General features: G+C 43.8%; 1 protein-coding gene across 1 annotated transcript in view; it reads right to left on the bottom strand.

The window, feature by feature from the left end:
- Positions 1-26,780, bottom strand: part of LOC144736506 (guanine nucleotide-binding protein subunit beta-5) — a 68,845-nt gene that overhangs the window by 8,182 nt on the left and 33,883 nt on the right. The window contains exons 6-9 of the mRNA XM_078619051.1: positions 26,172-26,315; positions 24,072-24,163; positions 18,118-18,166; positions 11,782-11,878 (exon numbers count right to left, since the gene is read on the bottom strand). Of these exons, the coding sequence (XP_078475177.1) occupies positions 11,782-11,878; positions 18,118-18,166; positions 24,072-24,163; positions 26,172-26,315 (382 nt within the window). The remainder of the gene's footprint in view (positions 1-11,781; positions 11,879-18,117; positions 18,167-24,071; positions 24,164-26,171; positions 26,316-26,780) is intronic.

Raw genomic sequence — 26,780 nt, 5'->3', positions numbered from 1 at the left:
ACAGTATTGTAATCAATTAATACATACAGTATATAGCTTAGACAGTACGGTACTGTAAATTTCTCTGTTGTGCTAAATTCTAACCATTCTTTAAGACTCCTGGGTAGGCTAGGTCATCTTCGACTTACGATATTTTTGACTTACGATGGGGTCGTCGTAACGCATCTCCATCGTAAGTAGAGGACTACCTGTATTACCGAACTCCTCTAACCTGCAGCCCTTTTATCTGCAACTCTTATTATATGTGGGACTGAGTGCGACGTTTCGCCAGTAATTACAACTAGCTTCATCGAAATGTTGTGGCTTGGCTCTCCAACACACCGGTGTGCTGTACTAGTGACGAATTGTCATGTTTTATTTACGTGACAACCCTTACTAGTTGGCTGTGTCGCGTGGTGGCGGGTTTAACAACACATTTATATATTTACACGATCGAACCCAAAACAACCTCTATTATGGATGATATTGGTCGCAGAAGCCTACGTGTTAAAACTGAAGACATGAACCACTTTGCATCTGGCACAGTCACTTGTTTAAGAATGCATGCACCCTGGGTATGCTCAGCACAGGTTAAGATGCCACATGCCACCGATGTACGCGACCAGGATAATCACTACCCTACCGGTTCCCGCAGTTATGTTCACAGCACCGCTGGGGCCACCAGTCCATGGGCCCAGACCGAAAACAATTAATTATTGGTACCACCTTAGGTGTCAAAGTGTAGTCATGTTTTTGTAATCCTCCACGTGTGTGGGACATATTCTGATATGATAACCTTTGCGGAGTGGCAGCTTAGTTGTAGTCACCATGACTTTTATACCCATACCCTAGGACAGGCGTCCGGAACGATGAAATGGGCATTATTACTGAATAACTACCTCGACCAAAGCCAGTTAGGTCACAAACTGGTCTTCATTTGACTTAACCGAAAGAACCAAAGAATATGGATCCCTGCCGTCACGAAAGCTTCAAATCAAGATCGGTCTTTATTGGTTTAAATACACAATAAAAACACAGGATAATAAGGAATACCATAGTGAGGTAAGGAGCCACTTGAATACTATAAACATTGACATTCGCATATACTTAGTCAATGATACATGTAACCCCATATATATCGTTAGTGATGGGTATATGTGAAGAAGGTTACATTATTGTTATCAAGCTCTGTGTGTACTTAGATGGTGTTAACAAGGGTAACCAAGTCCAGAATCACCACACTGTGCATCAATGTACTACTACCACAGTAATATCATCAGAATCACCACCCTCTGTAACTCGTCAAACTTCTCGTCTATCTCGTCATCTGACTCCACGAGTTCAAAGTCAGGTTCTGGATCATCCTGCAGTTTTTGGTTACTCCAGGTCTGTAACCTGCATGTCAGTCAATTTGACAGGCACGTGCAGCTTGGCATTTTGCATGAACACTTGCATACTAGCAGTTCCAAGACCATATCTGGTGCGGGTGCGGAGCGCATCCAGTAAATGGCCAGCTTGCCATCATCGTCTGTCCATCCATACTCAGTAGGGCTTGGCACCACAGGGTTAGCCTGCAGACAGCACTTCCAGATTGCTGCCTGATTGTTGAACATGCATAAAGAGACAGTCTCTACATGGTGGCAGCTGGCTGGACTCGACTTCTCCCCTTTTGGTGCAGAAGAGCTGGCAGCGCAGTTCGTTCACCTCACCAGTGCTGCTATTAGCAACATACATGCGACAGGTGAACGGCTCAATTTTCTGGAACAGCTCGTCACTCACATTCCATAACTGCCCCAGTCGACTAATAGTCTCTTGGCAGGAAGTGTCCTTTCTCGCCATCTTCAGGGCATTCAGCTTCCCTTGACCGGCGAATGCACTGACAGCGTCGCAGCCTGTGAAGGCGTGTAAGTCAATTAGGCTGTCAGAGATGATGTCTCCTAGTGACCTTGCCAGATTGCTGATATCGACAAACCGTGTGCGGTTCTGCGTCCCACACTTCTGGTAGATGGGACAGGTGATCATGTGGCTGAACAGGTTTCTATCTGCCTTCAGAACCACATCCTGTGCTTTCTTTCCATGTGCTGTTTTTTGTGCTGATATTGGAGAGTGTCTTCAGACTTTGCTTGGTCATCTTGCCGTGGAATTTATCTAACCTTGTTTGCTTGAATAACCTGGTAGGCCTCTTCTCCCATCTCAAGAGCTCTCAAGAGATCCCTGGTCACACCAGGTGGAGCCATAGTGCCAGTAGAGAGGCTAACGAGATCTGTCTCATCATGGCACATAGGATTGATCCAGTTATTCTCCATAAGGTCAATGAGAGAATGTACATCTGCTTAATCTCTCTTGACCCTTGGACCCTGTAGATCTGAATGGGTCAGTTTGGACCTGCCTTGACCTACCAGGTCTCTCAGCTGTCTGAGGTTCATGCTTCTGTACTCAGCTGTTAGGTAATATTTGGTCACGGCTCCTGGCTTCAAGCTGAATCCCTTTGTCCCTCCGGCTGTCTGGGTGTCTATGTTCACCGTTTCTTCTATAGCTTGGTCAACAGGGATTCGGCCAACGGGATTGGTGGAGCCCAGTTGAACTGAGAAGCCTCCTTCCATGAATTCCGTGTACACATCTGGGTATGTGATGGGCAACTGAGACATCTGGGCATAGTAGTCTATTCAGTATATTCAGTCAGTTTTCACCTGTACCATACAGTACAATCAGAAATCATCATTACTTTGATGCAAAACCTGAATTCATCTGTCAGTACTTTGGTTACACATTGATGGCAGCAGAGAGTTACAACCCAAAAACTAAACTAACATTGATGAAGGGTAAAATTAATCTTAACTAATCTTAACTAAATTAAGGGGAGGTACTACAGGTGAATAGGCAACAAAAAATGTATGTCCTTTTATCAGAATCAAAAATTACCAGATGAATATACACAAAAATAGAAGCTTTTTGGTATTGTGAATTTCCCCCCATTCATTTGTGCATATTGTGTTATCGCATAAAATTTGCACAAATTTGCATATTATGTCAAATATAATCTTGACTTCGTAGATGAAGTCAGAACTTTTTCGTTTATTTTAATGTGATCAATAACTAATTGGTTGGTAATCTACAGAGGATTTTGTCAAAATATTGTTCTTTCAGTTAATTATGTTAAAATACACTTAACAAAATAGAGTTTCGCTTATTTTTTTATATAATACCACATAAAATGAAAATGACAAGATATAAAAAAAAATTGCTAGCTATTTCAAGTAGGAAGCAGTATGTATAATTACGTGGCTTTACCAATTATGAAACAAGAGTTGTCAAACTCGGCATGCAAAATGTAATTTTGAGAAAATCTCAATGCCAGTTCTGGCATTGTGATGCTCGTAGCAATGAGATTTGAGAGTTAGACTTGTGTTCCCCCGCTTGTTGCCATGACAGCAAAGTAAATAGCCATATGTGACTAAGCTAGACGTCTGCTCCAGAGAATAAGCTTGTCAATGATAAGCAATTTCACGAGGTTATTTCTTATAATGCGGAGACAAATTGCGATGAAAGATGCTAAAAAACGCCAACTTAAGGCTTTGTTTACTTGGCGAAGTTTGTATAAAATTATGTGCATGTTATGAAAGTTTATAATTTATAGAAGCAGAATATAAAAAAATATAAAATATGACAAAATGAACAGATGTAATTATTTTTGCCTGTAGTACCTGACCTTAACCAATAATCTTAACAGGTACATTAACAATACATTGAGGGTAAAGTTATCACTTTAGATATCTTTACTGAACAGAAATAATACAGAACCACCAGTACTTGCCTCACCAGCCAGTAAATGATCATGAGCAAACAAGCTGCTAGAAACAGAAAGAAAACAAGATAGCGCCAATCTATTCCAGACTTAACTAAGTCACTTAAATCGAAGAACAAGCGTGAATAAATGCAATAATATGTATGAAATACATGCCTTGGGGACAAACATCCATTTTGAAAATTATTTATTGTCTTAATTAACAGCAGAGGTGTTGGAATGTTTTATTTGTAACGTCCGGGCAAATAGGCGTTATTGCGATAGGTGCAAAAACAGGTTTCCTGCGAGAAAAATTAAACAGCTCTTCATTTTGAAAGGTTATTATGTATTATTTTACTTTTGTTGGTGTAACAAATAAAATGGCACCATTGAAGTTTGGCCATCTTGGGTGGTACTGATATCTGGTCTGGCCCAAGGACGTCACGTGCGGCCACGTGCGGCAACTCGAGCGGCTGTGCAAGACGAATGACGCAATGGTGGTGGTGTCACGCGGGGACACGGCCGGCCGTGGCGGCGAGATGTTAACTACATCGCCTGGTATACAGGAGGTCGTGGGCTCGATCCTGACCCTGACGTCTGTATATTTGGAGTCTGTGTGTTCTCCCCGTGGTCGCTTCGATTTTTCTCTGGGTCCTCCGGTGTTTTCCTCCACATTTAGCAACACGCGTTTAGATTCTTTATCTGCTATAAATGTCCACATGATAAGCCACTTCGTTGAGCTATCATTTGTGACCAAGTTGCTTCTGACAAAGAGCTATGTGGCTCAGTGGGCCTTACCTGGTGAAATAAAACATTGTTTAGTTTCGTTACGTAGGGGGCATGGTCATGCGAGGTCATGATCACGCGTGTGTACACCGGCGATTCGAAAGCCTTACACTCACCCGTTCGTCTGGAACGTGACAAAGCCGTGCACGTCGCTGCCTCTCTCGTTTAGCACGTTTTATTATAATCCACGTAAATATGGAATTACTTATTGAAGGAATGAAAATTATTTAATACATGTTCTGATGAGTGTACGCATATATGACAAGATCGTTGGGAATCATTGCAATATTTTATACCAAATGGTTACTTTCTTTAAATACTATAATAGGACGTTGCCAACTTTCATTTTCACAACGTTTTAGAATAATTGTAAAAGCGTATGATCAATAGACAGGTGGTCTCCAGATGGACACCCAGGCTCTGCTCGTCACCGCACACAGTACCCACGTGTAAAACGCACACAAATCAAACGGGATGTTGTGGGCAACGTGTGCCAGCAAGAGATCGGCATGCTCCCACTGAGCCAATTTGAGGCTGATTTGACACAGAAGAGGATGGACGGCTCTGTGCATGCGTGAACTCACAGGGGGCCAAGCTAGGGCACTGTCACCCAGCAACCCCCCCACTTGACCACATCGGGGATGCGTGCACCACACTGAAGCCTCTAGAAACACACGAGCGTGCATGCCAGACTCGCATCCTCTCCCGAGTAACGCGAAGTTTCAAATCCCACGGAGCAAAAAGCCGCACAGTTAGAAATCCACGATGGGCGGCGATACAGAATCAGAAATTAATAGCCTTAGTTATACACACATGTGCATATATGGTGCACGTGTGTGGCTTGAAATACAGTCCATAGGCCTGAAGTACCCTAAGCCAGGGCCGTATTATCCAGTAGGCACTGTGCCTAGGGCTTACGAAAACTAAAGGGCCTACGAAAAAAATGTGACCACATTTTTTTGTTTGATAAAAAACCCTACCCCACTTCGCTCCCTCAATGGACCCAGCCCCAACCCTCGTACATGTGTAGGGGTGTTAGAGAGAGAGCCGTTATGCATGGCAGCTTATGGGAAACAAACACAGTGGGCGGGGCTACGTGAGTGCACGGGGGGGTGCTCTCAACGACGTCCGCACCAGGCAGCCCGGGGCCCCACCCCTCAGCGGGGGTTGAGTATAAAGGGGGATGTGTCAGAGGGCTCGGGGCAGAATGTTAAAGCTAAACGAGTGAAGACCGAAGATCGTCTAGCTAGAGCCCTGGACTCCCCTGGGACGCCGCCCTTGTCAGGGCCGCGCAGGACCGAGCCAGCGGCGTGGTCCCGAGAACCAGAGCTAGTGCTCTGGTTCCGGGTACCGTAGCCCGACTTACCAGTGTCGGGCCAGACAGCCTCCCCTAGCCCGTTAGTGGAGGACTAGGAGGTAGGTCAGAGATAGCTAGCAGTGCATTCCCAGCTAGCCGGGTGAGGGGGCCGATACCCCCTCCAGTATTGTATGTCCGCGGTTGTGACAACTGTTGCGGAAAAAATACGTGTGCCTCAACCCCGGGTGTCCAAGAGTCCTCAACGGCATTACACATGCACAGAAGGGGGGGAGCCAAAACTCAGATAATGGGCTAACTTCCACTCAGGTGCGAATTAGGTATCATTGTCTGGTCCATCCGTATCCAAAAACAATGCTAATATTTCCCCACTCCGGTAGTTTCGTGCACGTGGCAGAGAGGGCGTCGGTGTATGTGAAACGTATTCGTACATGTACGGCCGTTTTGTTCACCCACTGCTGGATGAGGGCCTCCCCAAGCCCTATGGCATATGAGGGTTTATTTGACCATATTAACACCTGTACCAGCATATAAACGTGTAAAATGCATTATCACAGCATTCATACATTGTGTGTCTATGCAATGAACATAAATACCCCATGTGTGCATAGACAGGGGAGTAACTTGACACCAAATCTCATGGTGCACCTGGGTGTTCAGATTCCCCACATACCCATTTCCCGGAGAACGATAGAAATGTCAGATCATTCTTTAACACGGACTCTGCCACACATATTAGAAACCAGAGAGAGTGCATTATATTTCACGGCTGAATTCCCCTGCGGTCACACACTCGAGTTTGGTGGGGGTGGCTGTGTGTGTCTACTGGGGACCACAGAGAGCTCACAAACCTTGCACATTGATACAAAACAAAGATCCCCATATAGCCTTTAACAGACTGTTGGAGCAAGCGCTGTTAGTGTGTACAAAGAGAAAAATCATCCGTTTCGCCTTTAACAGACTGTTGGGGCAAGCGCTGTCAGCAAGCACCTATGAAGGCCGGATTGGCAAACAAGGGGGTTGGGTGGCCAGCACCACGGCCGGCCGCCTTTGTCTCCCCAGTGGCGATGTTTACGCACCAGGTACTCATTCGAGGCTGAGTCCACCTAGGGGAGGCCCAGGACTGGTTCAAATAATCGTCACTGGCCGTGTGCGGGAATCGAACTCGGGTCGCCGGGTTTGTAGAGCAGCACACTAACCACTTTGCCATCACTCCCATTAGCGTGTACAAACAAAAAGACACACACGCTCACAAACACACCGACACACAGAAATCCACACCACATACACTCAGACCACAGATGCATGCATACCTTCAACCACACAGAGACACACAATCAAGAGAAGCTCCTTGGCCCATTATGCGTGAGAAGAGACTTGAGAGGCAGTGGAAGAAATCTGGCATTGAGATTCAAAACCAGATGGAATATCCACACCAAGACCTAACAGTCAGTCAGTACTGATTCTAGATTTGAAGCTTTCGTGACTGCAAGGAATCATATTCTTAGGTTTTTTCGGTAAAGTCACGTAGGTAAAACATCAAAATTAATGGAAATAAAATAAAATAAAAAATCACGACGTTCCGAAACGTCGTGATTTTTTGTTTTATTTTATTTTCATTAATTTTGATGTTTTACCTACGTGACTTTACCGAAAAAACCTAAGAATATCGGTCAGTACTGCTTTGTCCTGATTAAGAAGGTTGCTGGGAATACTGAATGCATTTGTAGCACTGTACACTCCCTCATGCTCCCTCCGAACCTGGCTTCCTCCACTACCCCAGTCGTTGCCAAGTGTGAACAATTGGCCTATTTCTTTGAAAGGGGCAATACAATTATAAAGAGCTTTGTGATGTCTGACTCTGTTCGCTCATCCTTTTGCCTATCCTGTTACCTCCTCGCCACCTTCCATTAACATCCCTCAGCCTGTCACGATAGAAACGGGACTCCAAATATCTCCAACAAAAAACAAGTCTCCCCCAACGCTGGATCACGACCGCTGCCGAACATTCGATGCTAAAGAAACACACACCTGAACCCCGACATTCCTGAAAATGTATCACCCTATTTTAAACTGACCTCTCCTCCCTGGAGAAGTTCTACAAAGGGTCATCTGCCACCTTTCCAAACACCTCTCCCTCCCTCGCTTCCATGACCCAATAGACTCAGCGAAGGTCACGCTCCCGAGATGGCTCGGCTACCTGCTCCCAATGGCTTTCTCTCCTCGTGCATCCTTCTAACTCCGGCTCATAGAGCTCACAACACTTATTCATTTTCCTTTCCCGACAAATGAGCTTATTTAGTAACAAATTTTTATTCATAAAGGGTGTGTTACTCAATAGCTACTAATAGGTAACTATTCGCGTTCAATTAAAAAAATACTTTATCAGAAAAAATTTCAAATGTGATGTTGATCAGGCCCCACAGTGTTAAGTATAGTATCCAAGCTTCATGGATTAACTCTGTCTCTCTGTGTTCTCTATGTGCTATGAAAAATTACAATTGCCCCATATGTCACCGATTATATAGTGTCACTTTTAAGACTGGTATTGACGAGTGTATTGAACGTTTTGTTATTTGTGTTTGTGCACAATTATATTTTTATAACATAGATCCCTCTGTGTTTCTTTAACGTCTCCATAGCTACTTGTGTGTCTCTGGCACACTTAGCACCTGGGTCTGCTTTATCAAAGCTCTTCTATATGTCAATGCATCTTCCACAATGTGCCGCAGCTTCACTGAATTCCATAGATAAGTACAGATAAGTGTAGTGACATTGAATGAATCACTGCAGCGCGTGCCGCTGGGAGATTGGTAAACAATGGAATTAGGGGTTGCAGCCTGTTCTACCAGTTGCACCTGTGGGCAAGGCACGGAGCCTCCTGGGGGATCCAGAAGGGTGCAGGGCCGAGGGTGTAGCCTGGCCACGCTGGGCAGGATAAAAGGCGAGCTCTGACTCACAGTCGGGGCTGCTGCTATCTGCAGTAGAACTCGTTGTGCCGTCGTCGTTGTGATCTTCGCCCTCTTCAAGCTGTGGAAGCATGTTGGCTGTCCCGACCAGTTATATAGTTATCCCCTAGGGCTGTGAAGGCCGGAATAAAAGAGAGAGAGTACCTGCTACTAGTGTCTGTGAATTAGTACACTTCATAAGTACCATCAGCAGATTTAGAATTGCTCTTGCAAATACACATGCCATCTCCTCGTGGGTGCAGCTTAATTAGCACCGTGATAAGTGTTCAGGTCAGAGGTTTCTCTGTTGGTTTATTTTTAATAGTCTATGTACTTATGCAAAACAGAACTACACAATTTCAGGAGCTGTTTTTTTTCTCCTAATATCTGCAAGTCTCCACGAAGGGACTATATATGTATATATTTACACACATAAAATAGGCATTGCAGGGTTCGAAGTAGCTAGCCCGTGATAGAAAAAGACAAACTGTGCTGCAAAGAGACAAATCTAGAAGGAGATACATAAACGGAGATGTAAATAGAGAGAATAAAATGTATTTTTATTATTATTATTATAATATTTTGATTTAGGTTTATGTAGCACAAACTGTGCTGACGTGATATTTGAGCAGTTAATCATGTGTGCATGCTTTAGATGTGGATATAAATTTTTTATAATGCAAAAGACATTGACAAGAGACCAAAGTGGAACATGTGCTCCATTTGGGTTTCAGGAAACAAAAATGGCGGGGCTCCTATGATCCACAATTTTTTCCAATGAACAATGGAGTCCCCAGCTCACGTCCTGCCCTCCTCCTATAAGTAACATTTTCACCGCAAATTAACGGAGCCGCATAGCCCAAAACTATAATCCACGAAAGAATACACATTATCTGACATCATGGATTTTTATTTATTTTGCATGTCGCCACAGATTGCAGGATCTGCGGGGAGGCCCCCCCCCCCACCGCAGGTTAAGGGAGTTCACTGTATTTACCCCAGCGACCTTTCTGGCTGACCCCAAATTCCAGCTTACTCGCGTCCAGGTTCAAGAGCTTTTAGCGTAGTGATAGCAAAATAATCTAGGTCAGCGGGTGGCCTATTTTAGACGAATTAAAAGCGACAGATTTAAACACCTAGAGGAACAAAATGGATGTCACCAATTTAAATCATATATTAACTAACATGGTGATAGATATTCAGCTGGCGTTGAGCTGAGCAGCTCTTTAACAACGAGGACGACCACATCCCGGCACCTTTAGCAGCAGTTGCAGGAAGAGGAGCGTTATAAAAATGTAGATGCTGAACAAAACACTGAGGACAAATAATTCTGCAAAATTATCAGGAAAGTAATGGAATAAGAGATCAGAGACTACAAAACAAAGGTGACTGAAAATGTCAAGCGACCAATGGGAGCATGAAAGCAGCACAAAAGAGGTTGATGATTGGCAATTCACAAATGTCAGGCCCTAGGGAGAAAGATTGAACCATAATACTTGACAGCAATGGAATATTGCAATGTACAGCTCTATAACAGCCTATTACGTTACGGTTAAGCCAAGTTTGTTTATTGAAGTACTGAATTAGCCTGATAACTTTAATCTAAATTGTCTTTTGGTTGTTATTTTTTTTTTACTTAAATCCCATTGTGATTTTTGCACAATGCCTTGTTATACGGTGGTTTTTTTCTGGAAGATTTTGCTGGTTTTTCCTGGATGTTTCTGTTGCGTGTCGTCATTTTAAGATATTCTGTGTTCATGTTTTTGTTTGTTGCGGTTTCACCCGAGTCAAGAGCCACATGGCTCATAGGGCTATACCTAATAAATAAACGTAACTATCATATGTGGATAGGTTGTTCACAAAGACCATTGTGAACAGAATAACAAATAATTTAGGGACTAACCAAACACATGCACAAGCGGGTTTTGGAAAGGTTTGTCCACCAATTGCCACATGCATAACCATCAATCCGATTCTAGAAGAGACAACACAGTGACAACCAAGGGAGGGAAAGCACCCAAGACCCGTACACCGTGGAGATGGAGCGATGAAATCAGCTATAGCGCAGGTTCTTGGTGAATTTTACATCACAGAACCAATTGGGATGGAAACAACGTGGGGAGACCCTCACCGAGCTGATGATGACATCCAAAGGGTTTTGGTATTGAATTAAATTTCAAAAGCATATACTAGTTTAAGTATTATGCAGCTGCATAATATTGGGTTAATGAAATAGCAGACACCTACGATTAGCACAGGTGGCTACGTACGGTGCGAAAGAAGGTCTACATACACACGCATAAGAAGTAGTCATAGGAAGAGCAACGTGATGTGTGAACAATGGCGTGAATTATGCACCGATTTCCTTTTTATTATTATTACACGCTTTTATTTAACTCACTTCGTCTGTTGTATCCTCAAAAAAGAAATCTTATAACTCAATTTTTACACACTTCCCAATGTGCTATCGACTGCAAACTTCGTATAGGTATGTCATTCTGATGACAACACGATATTCTATCATAAAAACATCCAAAACATATATTTTAAAACCTTTTACACGCTTTTATTTAACTTACTGTATGTCTTGTCGTATCCAAAAATCTTGTAACTCAATTTTAACCGTATTCCCAATGTCGTATCGACTGCAAACTTGGTATAGGTGTGTCATACTGATGACAATACTATATTCTATCATTGAAAATAAAATATATATATTTTTTAAAATTATTTTTTACGGGTCTAATTGTCGACGCTCAACTCACGTTGCCTGTAAATCACCACGTGGTCCCTTACGTCACGGCAAGCCACGGGGAGCCACGCCCAGGGGCGGGGGATGTGGAAGGAGGGGGCGGGGCGATGGGGGAAGGGGGCAGGGGGAGGGGCAGCTCGGACAGTACATTTCATTAAAGCGTCTTTAAAAAAAAGTATTCAATATTTTATTCAGTGGAGCTGAAGGAGACGCTTACCGCTCAGTGAGAAGTCGACACTGGAGGCTCCGAAGATGATGCTCTCCTTGGAGAAGACGGCCACCTCCCGGTCCGCACGCAGGTCATAGAGCCGGCACTGCCCGCACAGAGCATCGGTGACAAGACAATTCATGCATCGCATGCCCCTTCACCGCAACACTGGCACGACCATTAATCAAGTCAAGTGCAACCAGGCGCAAGCCCATTGAGACAAGGCTCTTGCAAAGAAGACCAAATAATTCACATTCTTGGTCCTTTCAGTAAAGTCACGTAGAAGGGAAATAATGAAATAATATAAATATAAAACATTTATTATTTTATTATATCCCTTCTACGTGACTTTACCGAAAGAACCAAGAATATGAATCCCTGCAGGCACGAAAGCTTTAAATAAAAATTCAAATAATTCACGTCGCACATATCTGCCGTACGACAGTTCCGTTTGGGTCGGATGTTCTTACGTTCGCGCATTGCTTTCTTGTGCAGGAAATATTGAGCCGTGGCAAGGCGAGCAAATGGACTTGATTTTAATTGTAGAAGTTGTGTATAGCTTGCAAATGTAGGTGCATTGGAACTATACATTTGTAACGCAACTGTCTCTTTTTGAGTGATGTTTGCGGTGCCTTTGATGTCCAGTAAAAGGCATGTAGCTCGAGACTTTGATGTCGACCTGTGCCAACACTGCGATGGAAGTGGATTTGGGTTTCCTGAACATGTTCAATATATTACCCGAAGGTTCAGTCCACTAATGGATCCAGCTTCCTGAGATCCAAAACTTGAGACGCCAATACGAGCAGTTAATAACATTTGATTTGTCGATATTTTGAAAGCAATTAAATGGTTAACGTATTTACACAAATAAATGCATCACGTGGGTTAAATATAGCTTTCAATAAAATAAACCGAATTTAGTACCATATTCAAACTCCTGCAGTAATGTTTGAAACAAGTCTCGTCTCGATATCACATTAAATTCGTTTCATAGGGTCCGTTGTTCAAAATAATTTTGACCTCGCCTAGTCGAACCAAGCAATGTAATCACATTTAAAATGCGTCTCACGAACGTAGCAAGTGTTGCGATGAACATTTAAAGTAACGTATTCTTCATTTTAAAATACCTCCCCGTAAATGTCGCTATTAAAAGCAGCACCTGTGAATGTTGGAACGGGGCTTTTAAAGAGTAATGAGCCTGATTCGTTTTCATCATTTAACGTAACATACATCTGTTACGTATTTTCAAGGCACCGCAATATGGTCAAGTCTCTTGAAGTTAACAACAATTTCATGGATTTAACCTGGCAAATAACACCGCCATCCAATCGCAGCGCACAGGCCTAAACTAATAGACGTATAAAATAGAGTAAAACTCCTCTCATCCGTGCTCTATTACTTGGAACTCCCATTATACAGGGCACCCACTGATCTGGGTAAACTCCTCTGATCCACACGTCCATGCCCCACATTTACACATTGTGAGTCAGGACAGCGACTCAGCAGTGGCTACGCTGCAAATTCCTCCCATTATCCACGGAGCCGCACACAAGAAGCTGTGCTCACACGGACGGATATGCGAAGGAGACACATTTGTCTGATAATTTTTGTTAGTTATTTTTGTTAGGTATTGTGCTGTCATATGACAACCGGATTGCTGATAATAATGGGTCGGTGGAAGGTGACGACGATAAAGGTGTTTCTAGATTTTAAGCTTTCGTGACTGCAAGGATTCATACTCTTTGTTTTTTCTCCGGTAAAGTCACGTAGGTAAAAAAATAAAACAAAATAAATGAAAACAACTAAATTAAATCACAACGTTTCGGGCGCAAAACAAGCGTCCTTCTTCAGGTGGGGACAACGTAGCGAAAGCACAACCGCTTAAGCGTGTGTGCTATCGCTACGTTGTCCTTGTGTTGCGCCCGAAACGTCGTGATTTAATTTAGTTGTTTTCATTTATTTGATTTCATTTTTTTACCTACGTGACTTTACCGAAAAAAACCGAAAGAGGATCGAATATTGTTGTCGTAATATTTTAACATCGCTGTGGAACATCCCACGAGACGCGCGCTTAGCCCTCCCGTCGCACTCGTCCCCTGTCCTTCCCCCGCCGTGCCGAGTGAAAATCGTTCCCATTGCACGCGGACGAGAGCGTGGCGCATCGAGAATGTGCCCCGGAGAGGACGACCGCGCGGCAGATGTGGAGCACCGAGACCCATTAATCGTGCGCGAGAGATGGATTGTGACCGTGCAAGACAATCGGGGATGGCGACGGCCACAAATTGCCTTCATTCAGCAGTGAGCACGGAGCGGCAAATGACGATGGTGGCGGTGATGATGGTGATCATTCTGCCACTGCCCCGACTCGCCGCTCATGATGCCACCGCGGACTGAAGGACAGAGTAGAGGCCTTTTTGTTGGGTTAGATCGCGTAAATGTATAAATGTGTCGTTAAAACCCGCCACCACCCGACACAGCCAACTAGTAAGGGTTGTCACGTAAACAGAATGTGCCAGCCCTTTCCCTCGCCCACTCGCTCTGGAGCCCTTTATAAGCAGCTGCATTTGGAAGCTTGCCCCCTCTTTTCTCTCCACCTGAAGACCGCTTGTGTTGCGATCGAAACGTCCTGGGTTTTTTGCTTTTAATTTTGATTGTTGTTTTATATCTACGTGACCTCACAGAAAGAACCAAGAATAAGAACATGCCAATTCGTCACTTGTACAGCAACACACCGGTGTGTTGGAGAGCCAAGCCACAACATTTACAATCTGAGTACGACGTTTCGCCAGTAATTACAACTAGCTTCATCAGGCGACAGCCAGATTTGTGGAGAAGTCCACCGAGTGGCAAATTACTCCCTTTGACCCGAAAATGTCTAGGGCTGTGAGCCACCCTGAAGTGGTCTCCCACAAACGCGCCATCGCTGTTATCCACACGGATTTCACGGATTATTAGTCACGTGGGGGGGGGGGGCAAATCCACAAACAAATGCAGATAATTAAATTAATTGAGATTTGTAAAGTGCCTCTTCCCAGCCCAAGTCCCCATTGAGCACGGTTGAGGAGTCCCACTGTAATACATCGCATACGTGACAACTGAAAAATATCCCCAACAAATTATTTATCATTTACGATCATTCCATATTTTATATTGTTCCAGCAGTGACGAGTACATTCCCTTTTGAAGTGTTCTTCTCTTGTTTGTTGCGTATCTTGCGCACATTGTATTGTGTTTGAACATTGTATTTGCTCTGAATTCACTTCCTTAATGAGTGATTATTTCAAATACTGCTTTGCTCTGGCACCATGGGATCTACTGCATCGGAGGTGCAGTATAAATACTTATATAATCAATGCTGCTGCTGATGCATGTCGTTTCTGTGTGCTCAAAGAGAGGAATGAGGTCATTGTGATGTCACTCTTGCTATAACGTGGAAGACGCACACGTGAATGGTCATGGGTATCTGAACCTGTCCTGGGCCTCCTATAAGTTAACTCGGCCTTAAACGAGTACGCAGTATCGCGTGTGAAAATCAGGACTGGGGTTCTAACCACATCACCCACTCGTGTGCCGGGGATGTACTAACAGGTTTTCGCTAACAGCAATGACCACAAACGCCTGTTAATGGCTACATAGGTGACTTTTGTATTGTGAGCGTCAGAGTGGGTGCGTGCGTGTGAGTGTGACGACCTCATGATCATCACCCTTGGCCACTGAAGCTGCTAAATGCTTTGGAGGCACTGGATCAGGATGTGTTCTACCAGATGGAGTTTTCATCCATGCTGTAGGACACACGAATTATGATCCTCTTTCCTGCACTCTCAACGTTGCAACTCCCCCCATCGTCTCTTTGCCCCAAGTTTCTATCATCATCATCGTTAGCGACGATCAATCCACTGACGGAAGAACTCTACAAGCCATCACCATCTCGTACGGTGCTGCAACGTAACAATGCACCGAGCACCTGCCCAACAGCTTGTTTCATCGCTCCATCTCCGTGGTGGACGTCCTCTCGGGAGAATTCCCTCCCTCGGCTGCCACACTGTCGTTATTCTATCCAACCCTTTGTTCGACGTGCTCTGGCCCAAGCCCACTCACTGTGTCTCTTCTCTCAGCCACGTGTTCATCTTTCTCCTTCGTTGTACAGAACGAGGAAAAATATGCTGCAAGGTGACACTGACGGCTGCTCTGTGCTTCCAGTGTTCAGAGGCCTGCTTAAGACGCAGCTCCGGCTGGAGCACGCGTACCACACACGTGTCGGTGATGTGCAGCGCGTCTTCTTCGAACGCTGGGGAGCCAGACAAGCCCCTCTCTGTACCAGCGTGGACGGCACCCTCGTGTTCACCTTCTAAAGCGCTCGCTCGTCACCGCGGCGTGCGCGATGAACACCACCACCACGTGACTTTTCTTTCGTGTTGTGCGCGATGCATTTAGCGCCACAGCGCGTGGATTTATAGCGATTATTAGTTTGCTGGTGACTTTGTGTGTTTCCTATCGGAATCGCCTCCAGTGCTGTTGCTGCTGGCAGCAATAAAAGTTGTTCAAAAGTCAAAAAGTCTCTCTCGTTGCAACTCCAAACGTGCACCTCTCCACGCTTAAATACGCACGCATCAGTGTCCATGTTTTGTTCACAATCCATCTTCAACAACTGCCCTAAGTATATATTCCAATCCAAAACGTTCGAGTAATGATGAGAAACCCCATCACAACAGCAAACTGCCGACAGGATGGAAGCGATGATGTTTAATAGCACTCAGAGGTGTGCTCACAAACAGCAGGGAGGCACAAATTCCCACCATGCCTTGCATGCATGTCATATGGTCTTCACATTGCATGTACATGGCAGATTGTACGTGGTAGAGCGTACGTGGAGAAGCGTACGTGGAGGAATGTAAGTGGAAGAGCAGTAGTGTAGTGTAGTTGTTAGTGCGCTGCGCTGTTAGTGCGCTGCGCTATGAACCTGGCGACCTGGGTTTGATTCCCGCTCACGGCCAACACCAGTGACGATTATCTGAACCGGTCCTGGGCCTCCCCTAGGTCGACTCAGCCTGAAATGAGCACTTGGTGCAGTGCGTAAACATCGCCACTGGGGAGTCAAAGGCGATGGGGCGTGGTGCTAGCCACCCACCCCCTCGTGTACCGTTCCGGCCTTCATAGGTGATCGCTAGCAGCACTTGCCCCTACAGTCTGTTAAGGCTATACGGGGTATCTTTGTGATCGAGGATAGATAAATGTTTCCTCGACCCTGTGCTGTCACCTCTTAGGTTTTTTTAAAGTAAAATTGAGTTCACAAAGATCTTCAAGTCAATTTGAATACCCTTTTTAATCGAATAACGAATGTGGCATCAACCCATTATTACAGAATTTAATTACTCTGTAAACATTTAGTTGAACATGAGCACTAATTTTTAATCCGATAATTGGTCTCGCTCCTTTGACGAGGTCGAAAGTTATACCATCTGGTTTGCCTGCTTTTCAAACATACACATTTGAACAAGTGAACTGGCCTTCACAGGTTTTCATAACCAATCCAAGAAATATGTTGTTTTGATTTAAAGCTTTCGTGACTGCAGGGATTCATATTCTTGGTTCTTTCGGTAAAGTCGCGTAGAAGGGATTTCACACCTGATGATGATTGCTTGTGTTGCAGTCGAAACGTCGTGAGAATTTATTGTTTTATATATTTATTATTTTATTATTCCCCTTCTACGTGACTTTACCGAAAGTACCAAGAATATAAATATGTTGTTGTATTTGTATACACTATCACTCATACTCTCAGTATATCCTGGCCACTTTGAATGATATGCCTTCAGGCCTGCATTTGGTATCTGTGATAATAAAATACAAAAAATCCAAGTTATCCTTTCAAACAGAGAAGGCAGTTTGATAGAAACTGACATACTCTCCTGTTAGTATTCACACCACCCCCTGGGCCAAGAGGACCACTTTGTGCACGCTACACCTCACCAACAGCAGCCCTCCAACCCTCGCCTATAAAGTGCACTATGTATTGGCAGGACTCTCGCTTCGTGCGAATATAAACTCCCTTCATCCACCCGAACCAGTGGGAAAAAACGCATTAGTAAATCTAGATTTGAAGTTTTCGTGACTGCAGGGATCCATACTCTTTGGTTCGTTCGGTAAAGTCACGTAGGTAGAAAATAAAATGAATTAAATCACGACGTTACGGGCGCAACACAGGCGTCCGTCATCAGGTGGGACGCTTGTGTTGTGCCCGAAACGTCGTGATTTAATTTATTTTATTTTATACCTACTTGACTTTATCGAAAGAACCAAAGAGCATTATATAATGTTTAATGGCCTCGAGATATTGATTCTTACCGTGGCGTCGTCCGAGCCTGTGGCAAACGCATCTCCACTTGGGTAGTACCTGCAGGAAGAGACGCCGCCAGAATAAGACCGCATGGCAAAGCGCAGCGTGCAGTATGACAATGCTGCTGCAGCCACTGCTGTTGACGATGACGTACCGACAACGACAATCGCAATGCTGATAGTGATGATGAACGTCATACAGTGACGCGCGACAATATTTCCACCGCTTTCAGCATACTCTTTGGTTCTTTCGGTAAAGTCACGTAGGTATCAAATAAAATAAATCACGACGTTTCGGGCGCAACACAAGCGTCCATCATCCACGAAATGTTTGCATTCCAACGATTATATATTTTTTTTTCATCAAAAATTAAGGGCTTGCTAAACAACTGGCAAGTCCGATCTTGCAAAATGTGGAACACCGACCGAGCGAAGAACAGCGCCCTTGCCTGTCGACGCCATAATAATTGCCAATCAAGCAAGAAAGTGGGGAATGTCTCCCATCGTTCTCTTTCTGTGTGTGGTATCGTATAATGAGACGTAATTCGAACTGGTTAATGCGCCCTACGATATTCGCTCACTCTCGTAGAGAGATAAAAACACGACTGAGAGGCGAGAGGAGGAACCACAGAAAAGCAGGAACGGCAGCCATGCCTATCAAGGGGCTATCAACCAATTAATGAGTGTTTACATGTGGGGAGGAAACCGGATCACCTGGAGAAAGCCCATGTGTGCAAGGGGGAAACACTCTATCCCATACAGATGGAACAGGTGGAGTTCACATTTTTCTGGATGCCCGTGGCAAGGGAGATTCTCAACATTTGTGCAATCCACAAACAAGGCGCTTACATGTGGGAACCGGAGAACCCAGAGAAAAGACTCAATCCCATACAGATGGCACGAGTGGAGTCCACATTTATCCTGCACTGCATTCTTTTGGAAATCCAGGGTTACGGAACCTCCTCAGGAAGGGAGTTTCCCAAAATGTATGCGAACCACCAACCCTAACCTCCACAGTGCTGGATTACAGGCGTGCACCACCACCATCACGATAATCCTGGATATCCTCGTGATGGAGGTAGCCACAGTCACTTGGGCTGCACTTTCCCCCACCTGCTAATACACCCTTCCTATCTGGGACGGGGAAGACAGAGTGTTCTTTCTCAATATATATTTATATACAAAATAGACTTACAATCATCTCTTCACATAAGTAACAAAAAACAACGATTTTAGTCCATTAGCCTGTTAGCCTTGCAAACTACGGGTGGAGCCCACAAGGAAGCAGAACGTCCCGTGACAGTTGTGGTGAACCGCTGGCACTCATCGGCATAGCTGGGCCCGAGCCACGGCGCTAATTTCCACATTCTCGTGCCGGGCACCAATCTCCCTTCAGGACGTCCGTGTCGTGAAACAGAGTTGAGGGTTTTTTTGTACAAATCCCAGATGGATGACGATGAATGACGACGATACAATTAGCGTTACGTCTGCTTATGTTAATGACGCTGATGATGCTATACCTGATGATTATGTGTATGTGTGTGTACTCTAAATGTGTGTTTTAGTGCAGGTACTGGATGTCATAGACGCCTGTCCACTTGGGGCCTCTCGCACATGCTCATTTAGACGTTATATACCTAAGTTATTTGGTGAATTGATTTAACTAATTCACTATTTTAAAGGGAAGACTTTTCCAGCACCCTTGCACCGGGCCGGAGTCCCCGGCATCTACCGCCGTGGTTGGTGTGAGGTTATAATCAGCCAACGAAGAAAGCCTTTCCCCTGACAGCATCGCTCACAACACGCCGCGTCATTACAGTCTGCTGCCACAGGGAGCTGGAGCTGGCCCCACGGGGGCTGGCGGGAGCCTCGAAGGTAAGCGCTGAGTAACCTCCAACTGTAAGTGATTGGCTAAATCTTCCATCTGCCAACCGATGAGTGATGTGGAAAGATGGTGACGCGTACGGGGCTAGGGGGTGGCGTCCCGCACGTACAGCCGAGTGAGGCGAGCGATCGTGCCGCAGGCAGCCCCGCATCACATTCTGACAAATGCATGGACCGCCGGACAGGTTTTGCAGGGATGGAGAGAGACGTTATGGTGGTCTTTATTTAGAAGGCAAACCACACTGATTGTAGCAGTACTGGTGGGGGGGGGGGGGCATTTCCATCCTCATTGTACTGGGAAAGAGTCTGGCGAGGGTTGTTTCAACATTGCATTGCCAGACACACGAAGACAATGGTTTACGGACCACTAATGTTAGTCCAACAGGGGTGGTGCGGCATTGACATCATATTCTCTGTCTGCAGGTGTCAAACTAAACAAAACATGTGTAAAAAGAGATCTCAGCCTTGGTGCATTATGCAGATTAAGCAGATTCTGAACAACTGCGTTGTAGAAATAAGCAGAAAAATGGGCGACAAAAACATTCGAAAAATGAAATATTTTAAGGAGGTCAAGGTCAGGTCGGAGGTCACTGGGCATGTTCAGGATAGGCAGTCTCAGTGGGATCATTCGAATGAAGTCCAAATTAAACACGCGCGTATAAATAAATAGCTTTAAATAAATAAGTCCTGTTACAGAGAAAAGGACAAAAAACGCATTGTGTGTTTAAATCGCCTACGGAGCAGATCCTAAAATGGGTTGTGTTTCATGATGTGTATTTAAAAGGGGCCGTCCATAAATGACGTCACGAGATTTTGGCCGATTTTTTACCCCCCTCCCCCCATCGTCACAAAAAGTCATACCCCCCCTCAAATATGACGTCACAAAGCTCTGCCCTCCTCCCCCAAAACCACATTTCCATTTTGAAAATAAAACATGCTTCAAATCACTTTAAACTATTGTCATTGTAGTGCGTATTTAATGTGGCGCTGCACTCTGATGTTGTAGGAGAAAACATGTATTAAAAAGGAGGCATTGGATAGCTGAAATTTTGCATAAAATTCAATTAAAAATATTCAACGTCTAACTAAAACTGCAGATGTTCAGAATATTATATTGAAATTCTCTTATAATTATAAAATATTAAAAGTAATTATAACTATAAAAACAATACTTGAAACTTTGTAGTATAACGAAGCAAAATGGAGAGTACAGTTCTTATAATCACATATTCATTCCACAGAATGAAAAGCCCTGGTAGAATAATTATAATCAAAATGTTTAATAACAATCATTCAAAAAATGTACAATGCTTCTCCATTCTCCCATGGAGAAGCAAAATTCTCATTCATGGAATAAATAAAAGGTGACCTTAGTAAATTTAAATAATCAAATAGTTTATAAAGAGAATGTACAAACATGTGTGTTGTTACAACAATTCTATTGTTTATATTTATTTAAAGTTGCGCATTTTGACGTGACGTCACATTTCTCAAACCACCCCTCCCACCCCTCGTCACAAATCGTCACAAATGTCTGACCCCCCTCCCCCCCTAGGTGCGTGACGTCATTTATGGACGGCCCCCTAGCATGGTTTGTGTTAGTCAGGGTTGTGTTTCATGATGTGTATAAGAGTGGTTTGTGTTAGTAAGCCATGTGTTTTATGTTGTCTGTTAAATTATTTTGTGTTAGTAAGGCATATGTTTTATATTGTGTGTTAAAATGAATTTGAGTTAGTAAGTCAAGTGAAGTGAATTTTATTTTAGTTTACATGCATGGTGCCTTGCTGGCACAAATCTGCCACTCAAAACGCCATCATCAACGTGAAAACTCAAACTCTACATAACATGAAAAAGATTCTCAACGATGGGAAAAAATACATATCTATTTACAAACTATCTGCGGTTGTTTAAAATATAAAAACAATCAAGCAGGTTGTGGTTGTGAGTTCGTCGTTGCATGCAAGTGCGAAGAGAAGCGTTGTTGAGTTGTCGTGATGGAAGTCGAGTGTGCCGATTGCTTCAGGGAGGTTGTTCCAAAGGTGTGGCGCTGCAAATGAGGAAGATCTGTCCCCCATGGTTCCGTGTGTTTAGTTGTTCATGGCTGGGGGAGTGTTTGAGTTGGGGGGGCGAAGTGATCTGCTGTTTCGCTTGATCTGCATGAGGTTTCTGGTGCAAGGTAGAGCTTGCTTGTGTGTTGCTTTGCATGGTAAGATGATGTATTTGTGAAGTGTATTCTACATTAGATTAGGAACCGGTGTACATTTATTTTTACAGTTTGTTTGATGTGAGATGATTTCGGGAGGTTGAAAATTAGTCTAGCGGCATTATTCTGAATGATTTGTGGGCGTTGTCGCTGTGTTTGAGGTATGTCGAACAATAGTGAGCTGCAATAATCTCGCCGAGATGTCACGGATGCATGTATGAGGGATGGCCTGTTGCTAATGGAGATGTATGAAGCTATGCGTTTGATGGTGCGTAGATAGTAGTGTCTGGTTTCTGTGATTTGAGATGATGTGTTCTGAGAAATTTACCCTCATGTTTGATGTGATGCCCAAGCTATTTACTGTGTTGGTTGGTTACATCAGCAAGAGGTCTGCTGTTATTGAGACGCTTACCAGGTCTGTTTGTTGTTTAGTCTTCTGAGGAGTTCTGTTTTTTTGTATGTTTAGTTATAACATCTTCTTGGTTCTTTCGGTAAAGTCACGTAGAAGGAAAATAATAAAAAATAAAACACAATATTATTTTATTATTTTTCTTCTACGTGACTTTACCGAAAGAACCAAGAAGATGAATCCCTGCAGTCACGAAAGCTTTAAATCGATAGTTATAACATGTTGTTTGATAGTGTTTAGCGATTTGGTAATTCTTTGGTTGTGTTTCACGTTGTGTATTCGAGTGTTATGTCGTGGGAGCGTGGTGCTGACGTACCTAGCACACATTCAATATTTATCCTGCACAGTATCCATGTTGCAGCCTACACCCTTACTCCCACTGATTGAGAATCGCTGAACTAAGATAACTGAGAATACGAATCTATAACAAGCGCCAACATTTTTGGCGATTTAAGTCAATCAGGAAATGGCAAATCCCATGTTGGGAAGATGATAGATGACTGACACCAAAAGGCCATTGGACAAGCAGAACAACATAACATTCTTCAGAGGAACAGTTTAAGAGATTATATAATAATTCTAAACACCACTGAACGTGAACACGAATTTTTTTTATTTGAATGTTGTCATCTATCGATAGGTGTAAATGATGGAAATTTAAGAAATGAAACCGATGGTCAAGTGATAAAAAAAATGTCCACCCAAAAAGCATATTCTGCCAATTCTGGACAATTGCATTCGTACAATTGCTCAAGGCCATGGCCTTGATATTCAACTACTCACAAATGTAGCGAATTAGAGTTATGGAGTAAAACTCACGTAGAAAACATTTCCCAATTTGCAACATTGTGGCTCAATCGGCTCTCAAACGGACGTTCCATCAACGTACTGCGCAGGCCCAGATGTGGTTTACGTTTTGGCCCGGACTGCCAATGTATTCAGCACAACCACACAAAATAAATTGATGCATTTTTCTTCCTGGAAATAAATGAAATCGTGTACTTAACTAAAATAAAATGTTTTTCCACCAAAGCAATTTACCCGCAAAGAGCATCTCCTGAAACTGGACCTGCCCATGTGGCCGGGCAGTGCTGACAGCATTCCCTTATTATTCGTGAGAGGTATATTCCAGAGATGCTCTTGAAGAGCAAATTTGACGGATAATGATATTGGCCTTTGAAGACCCATCATTTTAATTCTTTGCCTGAAATAAATATGTTAATAGGCTATTAAAAAATATGACAAATATCATCATATATCTGATCACTTTATCGCATCACTTTATCTCACCACTTTAATTCTCGATGCAGCCGCGTAGAGTTCCCGATGCGATTTGCGGATGGCCAAAATCGCGGACAGCACCCTCGTGAGTAACGAGGGAATACCGTATGTCACAGTGCTCTACGTGGGGCGCGTAGATTTCCCCGTTCGGTGCGTAGATTTCCCCGCGCAGCGCGCAGCTCTGACCTTACGCTGTTGATGTCAGACTCGTGCGTTTCAAAGCACTGCACGCACTGGCCTGTGCGCATGTCCCACACCATTGCCTTCTTGTCGCAGCCCTGTGAAGCACAGTGCCAGGTCATGGGCAACCAAGGACACAGATCCACCAGTGCAAATTGGAGTCGCACAAACTCTGCTGCTCAGATAATGAAACAAATCACCTGGTGGTATACAGTCTATATATATAACAGGGGACGTTTTGGGTTATTGGCTCTTCCACATGGGCGATGAAGGGTAAGAAGGGCAATGACCCTTCTTTATGTCTAAGTGCTATGAAGAAGGAGCATTGCGTTCATTTGTGTCTCTTCTAAATATAATATCTCTCCTTTTTTTCCTACTCCTTCTGAAAAAGCTCTCCTATTTGTCTTCAGTCTCCTGAATACATCTCATCAAAATGCATATTGTCATCTTACAACTGGACTTCCCGTCTGTGTATCTATCTCTTGTCTACCTATCTGCTGCCATCTCTCTAGAAGTTTATACATTGGATGGGGATGGGGAAGAACCACTGATTTTGTTTAGGGCTAACACCACTGTCATTCACAATATACTACTTTGTCATGACCATCATCATCTTCGGCCACGATCAATCCACTGCTCGATAAAGTCCCGTTTAAACTGTCATCATCTATCATGGTTTGTGATGTAACAGCACCTGCACACGAGCTAACATCACAGCTCCGTCCCTTGGCTGCCAGTCTGTCATTCGTCTCGACCACAGACCCCCCATGCCTTCTAGCGACAGGCCCGGCTCAACTCCTCTTACTTTAAACGTCAATTTGATACGTTATACAATCCATTCCTCTTTCTGATTCTCAGTGCAATCTCTAGCATGCACCACGCCATACTTATTTGCACGCATTTCAGTTTCTGTATCACATTTCTATCTTTGCCAATCTCCTAGTATTCTGATCCATGTCATAACAGGCAAACTGCACTGATTAAGCCATTTCTACTTTAGGCACATCGGTATGTTTCTTTTTATCTGATTTAACCATGATAATAGCTTGAGATTTACATCCAATTTCGGACAGAACACAACACTGCAATCCTATTCAACCTCAATGGTACTTGCAAACGAGAGATCCTGGGAAGCCACTGTTTGGCCATGTTTGTTTGTTGTAGTACAGAGTTAGACTGATGGCTTTAATCTAGTTGTCTTGTGGTTGTTGTTTGACTTGCATCCCACTGGGATTTTTGCACAGCGTTGGTATATGGTGCTTTTTCTGGAAGACTTTGCTGTTTTTTCTTGGATTTTTCTGTTTGCGCGTCGTCACTTTAAGATGTTTCTTTTTCATGTTTTTTGTTTGTTGCGGTTGGACGCGATTCAAGAGCCGAATGCCTCACAGGGCTATACCAAATAAATGAAACTGAAACTGAAGAAACTATTTTAATCTTAAGTACTTCTATGTAATTTGGGCACATTTAGTTCACGGTTGGAATGATATTGTGTAATATTTAATGTATAATATACCCATTTTTTAAAATAATAATGTCTAATATTGCCAAGCTATGGGGTTCAAGCTGTCAAATCTCCAGGCACACTGAGTAGAAGTGAAATAACTGTGCGCTGGTTACAGGGCCGTCTTGATCTCGCGGGGGGTTTCTTTGAATAACGTTTATCACCGTTATGTCATGCTACTTGTAAAGTCTTACAACAAATGTAACCACTTCTCGTTATATCGTATAGGCTAGTTGTCCATGCAACCTCTTATGGTTACATTTTAAATGTGTATCATTTAATAAGCTAAATAAAAACCTAATTCATGCAGAAGAAGAAGATACATTTAATGATTTAACAGAGAGCGATATAAGAGGGAATGCAGTGAATGGATTTTGGAAACCCTTGAAATGGAGAATCTCTGTAGAAAGAAATCGAACCAAAGTCGTTTCTTTAGGTGATGTTGTTTGACAATTATGTTTGATAACTCGTGGTACGTTTAAGCATGCAGGTCCTCCATAGAAGCCAGTAAACATGCAACATTGGCTAATGTTGGCCCAATAACGTCCCACGTTTACCGGGAAGTCGCTGGCTGTGTGGGTGTCGTGACAACGCTGCCGGATTACCCCAGACACGAATGTATTTCCAGTCTCAGATGGAGCCAGGTCGAGGCACAGGACATCAGCTCCATGCCCATGGAAGCTCTGCAGGAGCTGGCCACTCTCCACGTCCCACAGTGCGCAAGTGCCATCTCCACTCGATGTCAGAATCTAACGCAGCCACACGGAGAAGAACCAGCGCAAGAGAGCTCCACAACGTCCACGACAGAGCCACAACACTTAGACGCAACCTCGCAGCTGCAACACAGGTTTGCAGTTGCGATACAACCTTTTTTTACGATCAGGGGAAACAAGAAGATGCTCGGTGTAGTCGGCACTTTGCTTCGTTCATCATTTCATTTTTTTTATGCTTTGCTTTATGTTAACCCCCCCCCCTTTTTAAATGAAATATTTCACAAAAGATTTCACGCTCTGCTCTCCTTACCCCTTCCCTCTCTCTCTACCCCCCCCCCCCCCTCTCTCTCTACCCCCTCTCTCCCTACTCCATGTCCATGTTCCCCCTGTTTTCTATGTCATATTTGTAATATTATTAATACATATAGCCTCAGTGTGACCACTGGGTTGTATCCTTTGCACTCAGGGGGTACAACAATGATGCTCGCATTGATAATTAAT

This window comes from Lampetra planeri, chromosome 3 (genome assembly GCF_965212315.1).
Source record: "Lampetra planeri chromosome 3, kcLamPlan1.2.h2, whole genome shotgun sequence".
Taxonomy (NCBI): Eukaryota; Metazoa; Chordata; class Hyperoartia; order Petromyzontiformes; family Petromyzontidae; genus Lampetra; species Lampetra planeri.
Note: the sequence above shows the minus strand (reverse complement) of the source record. Positions and strands in the feature narration are given on the sequence as shown.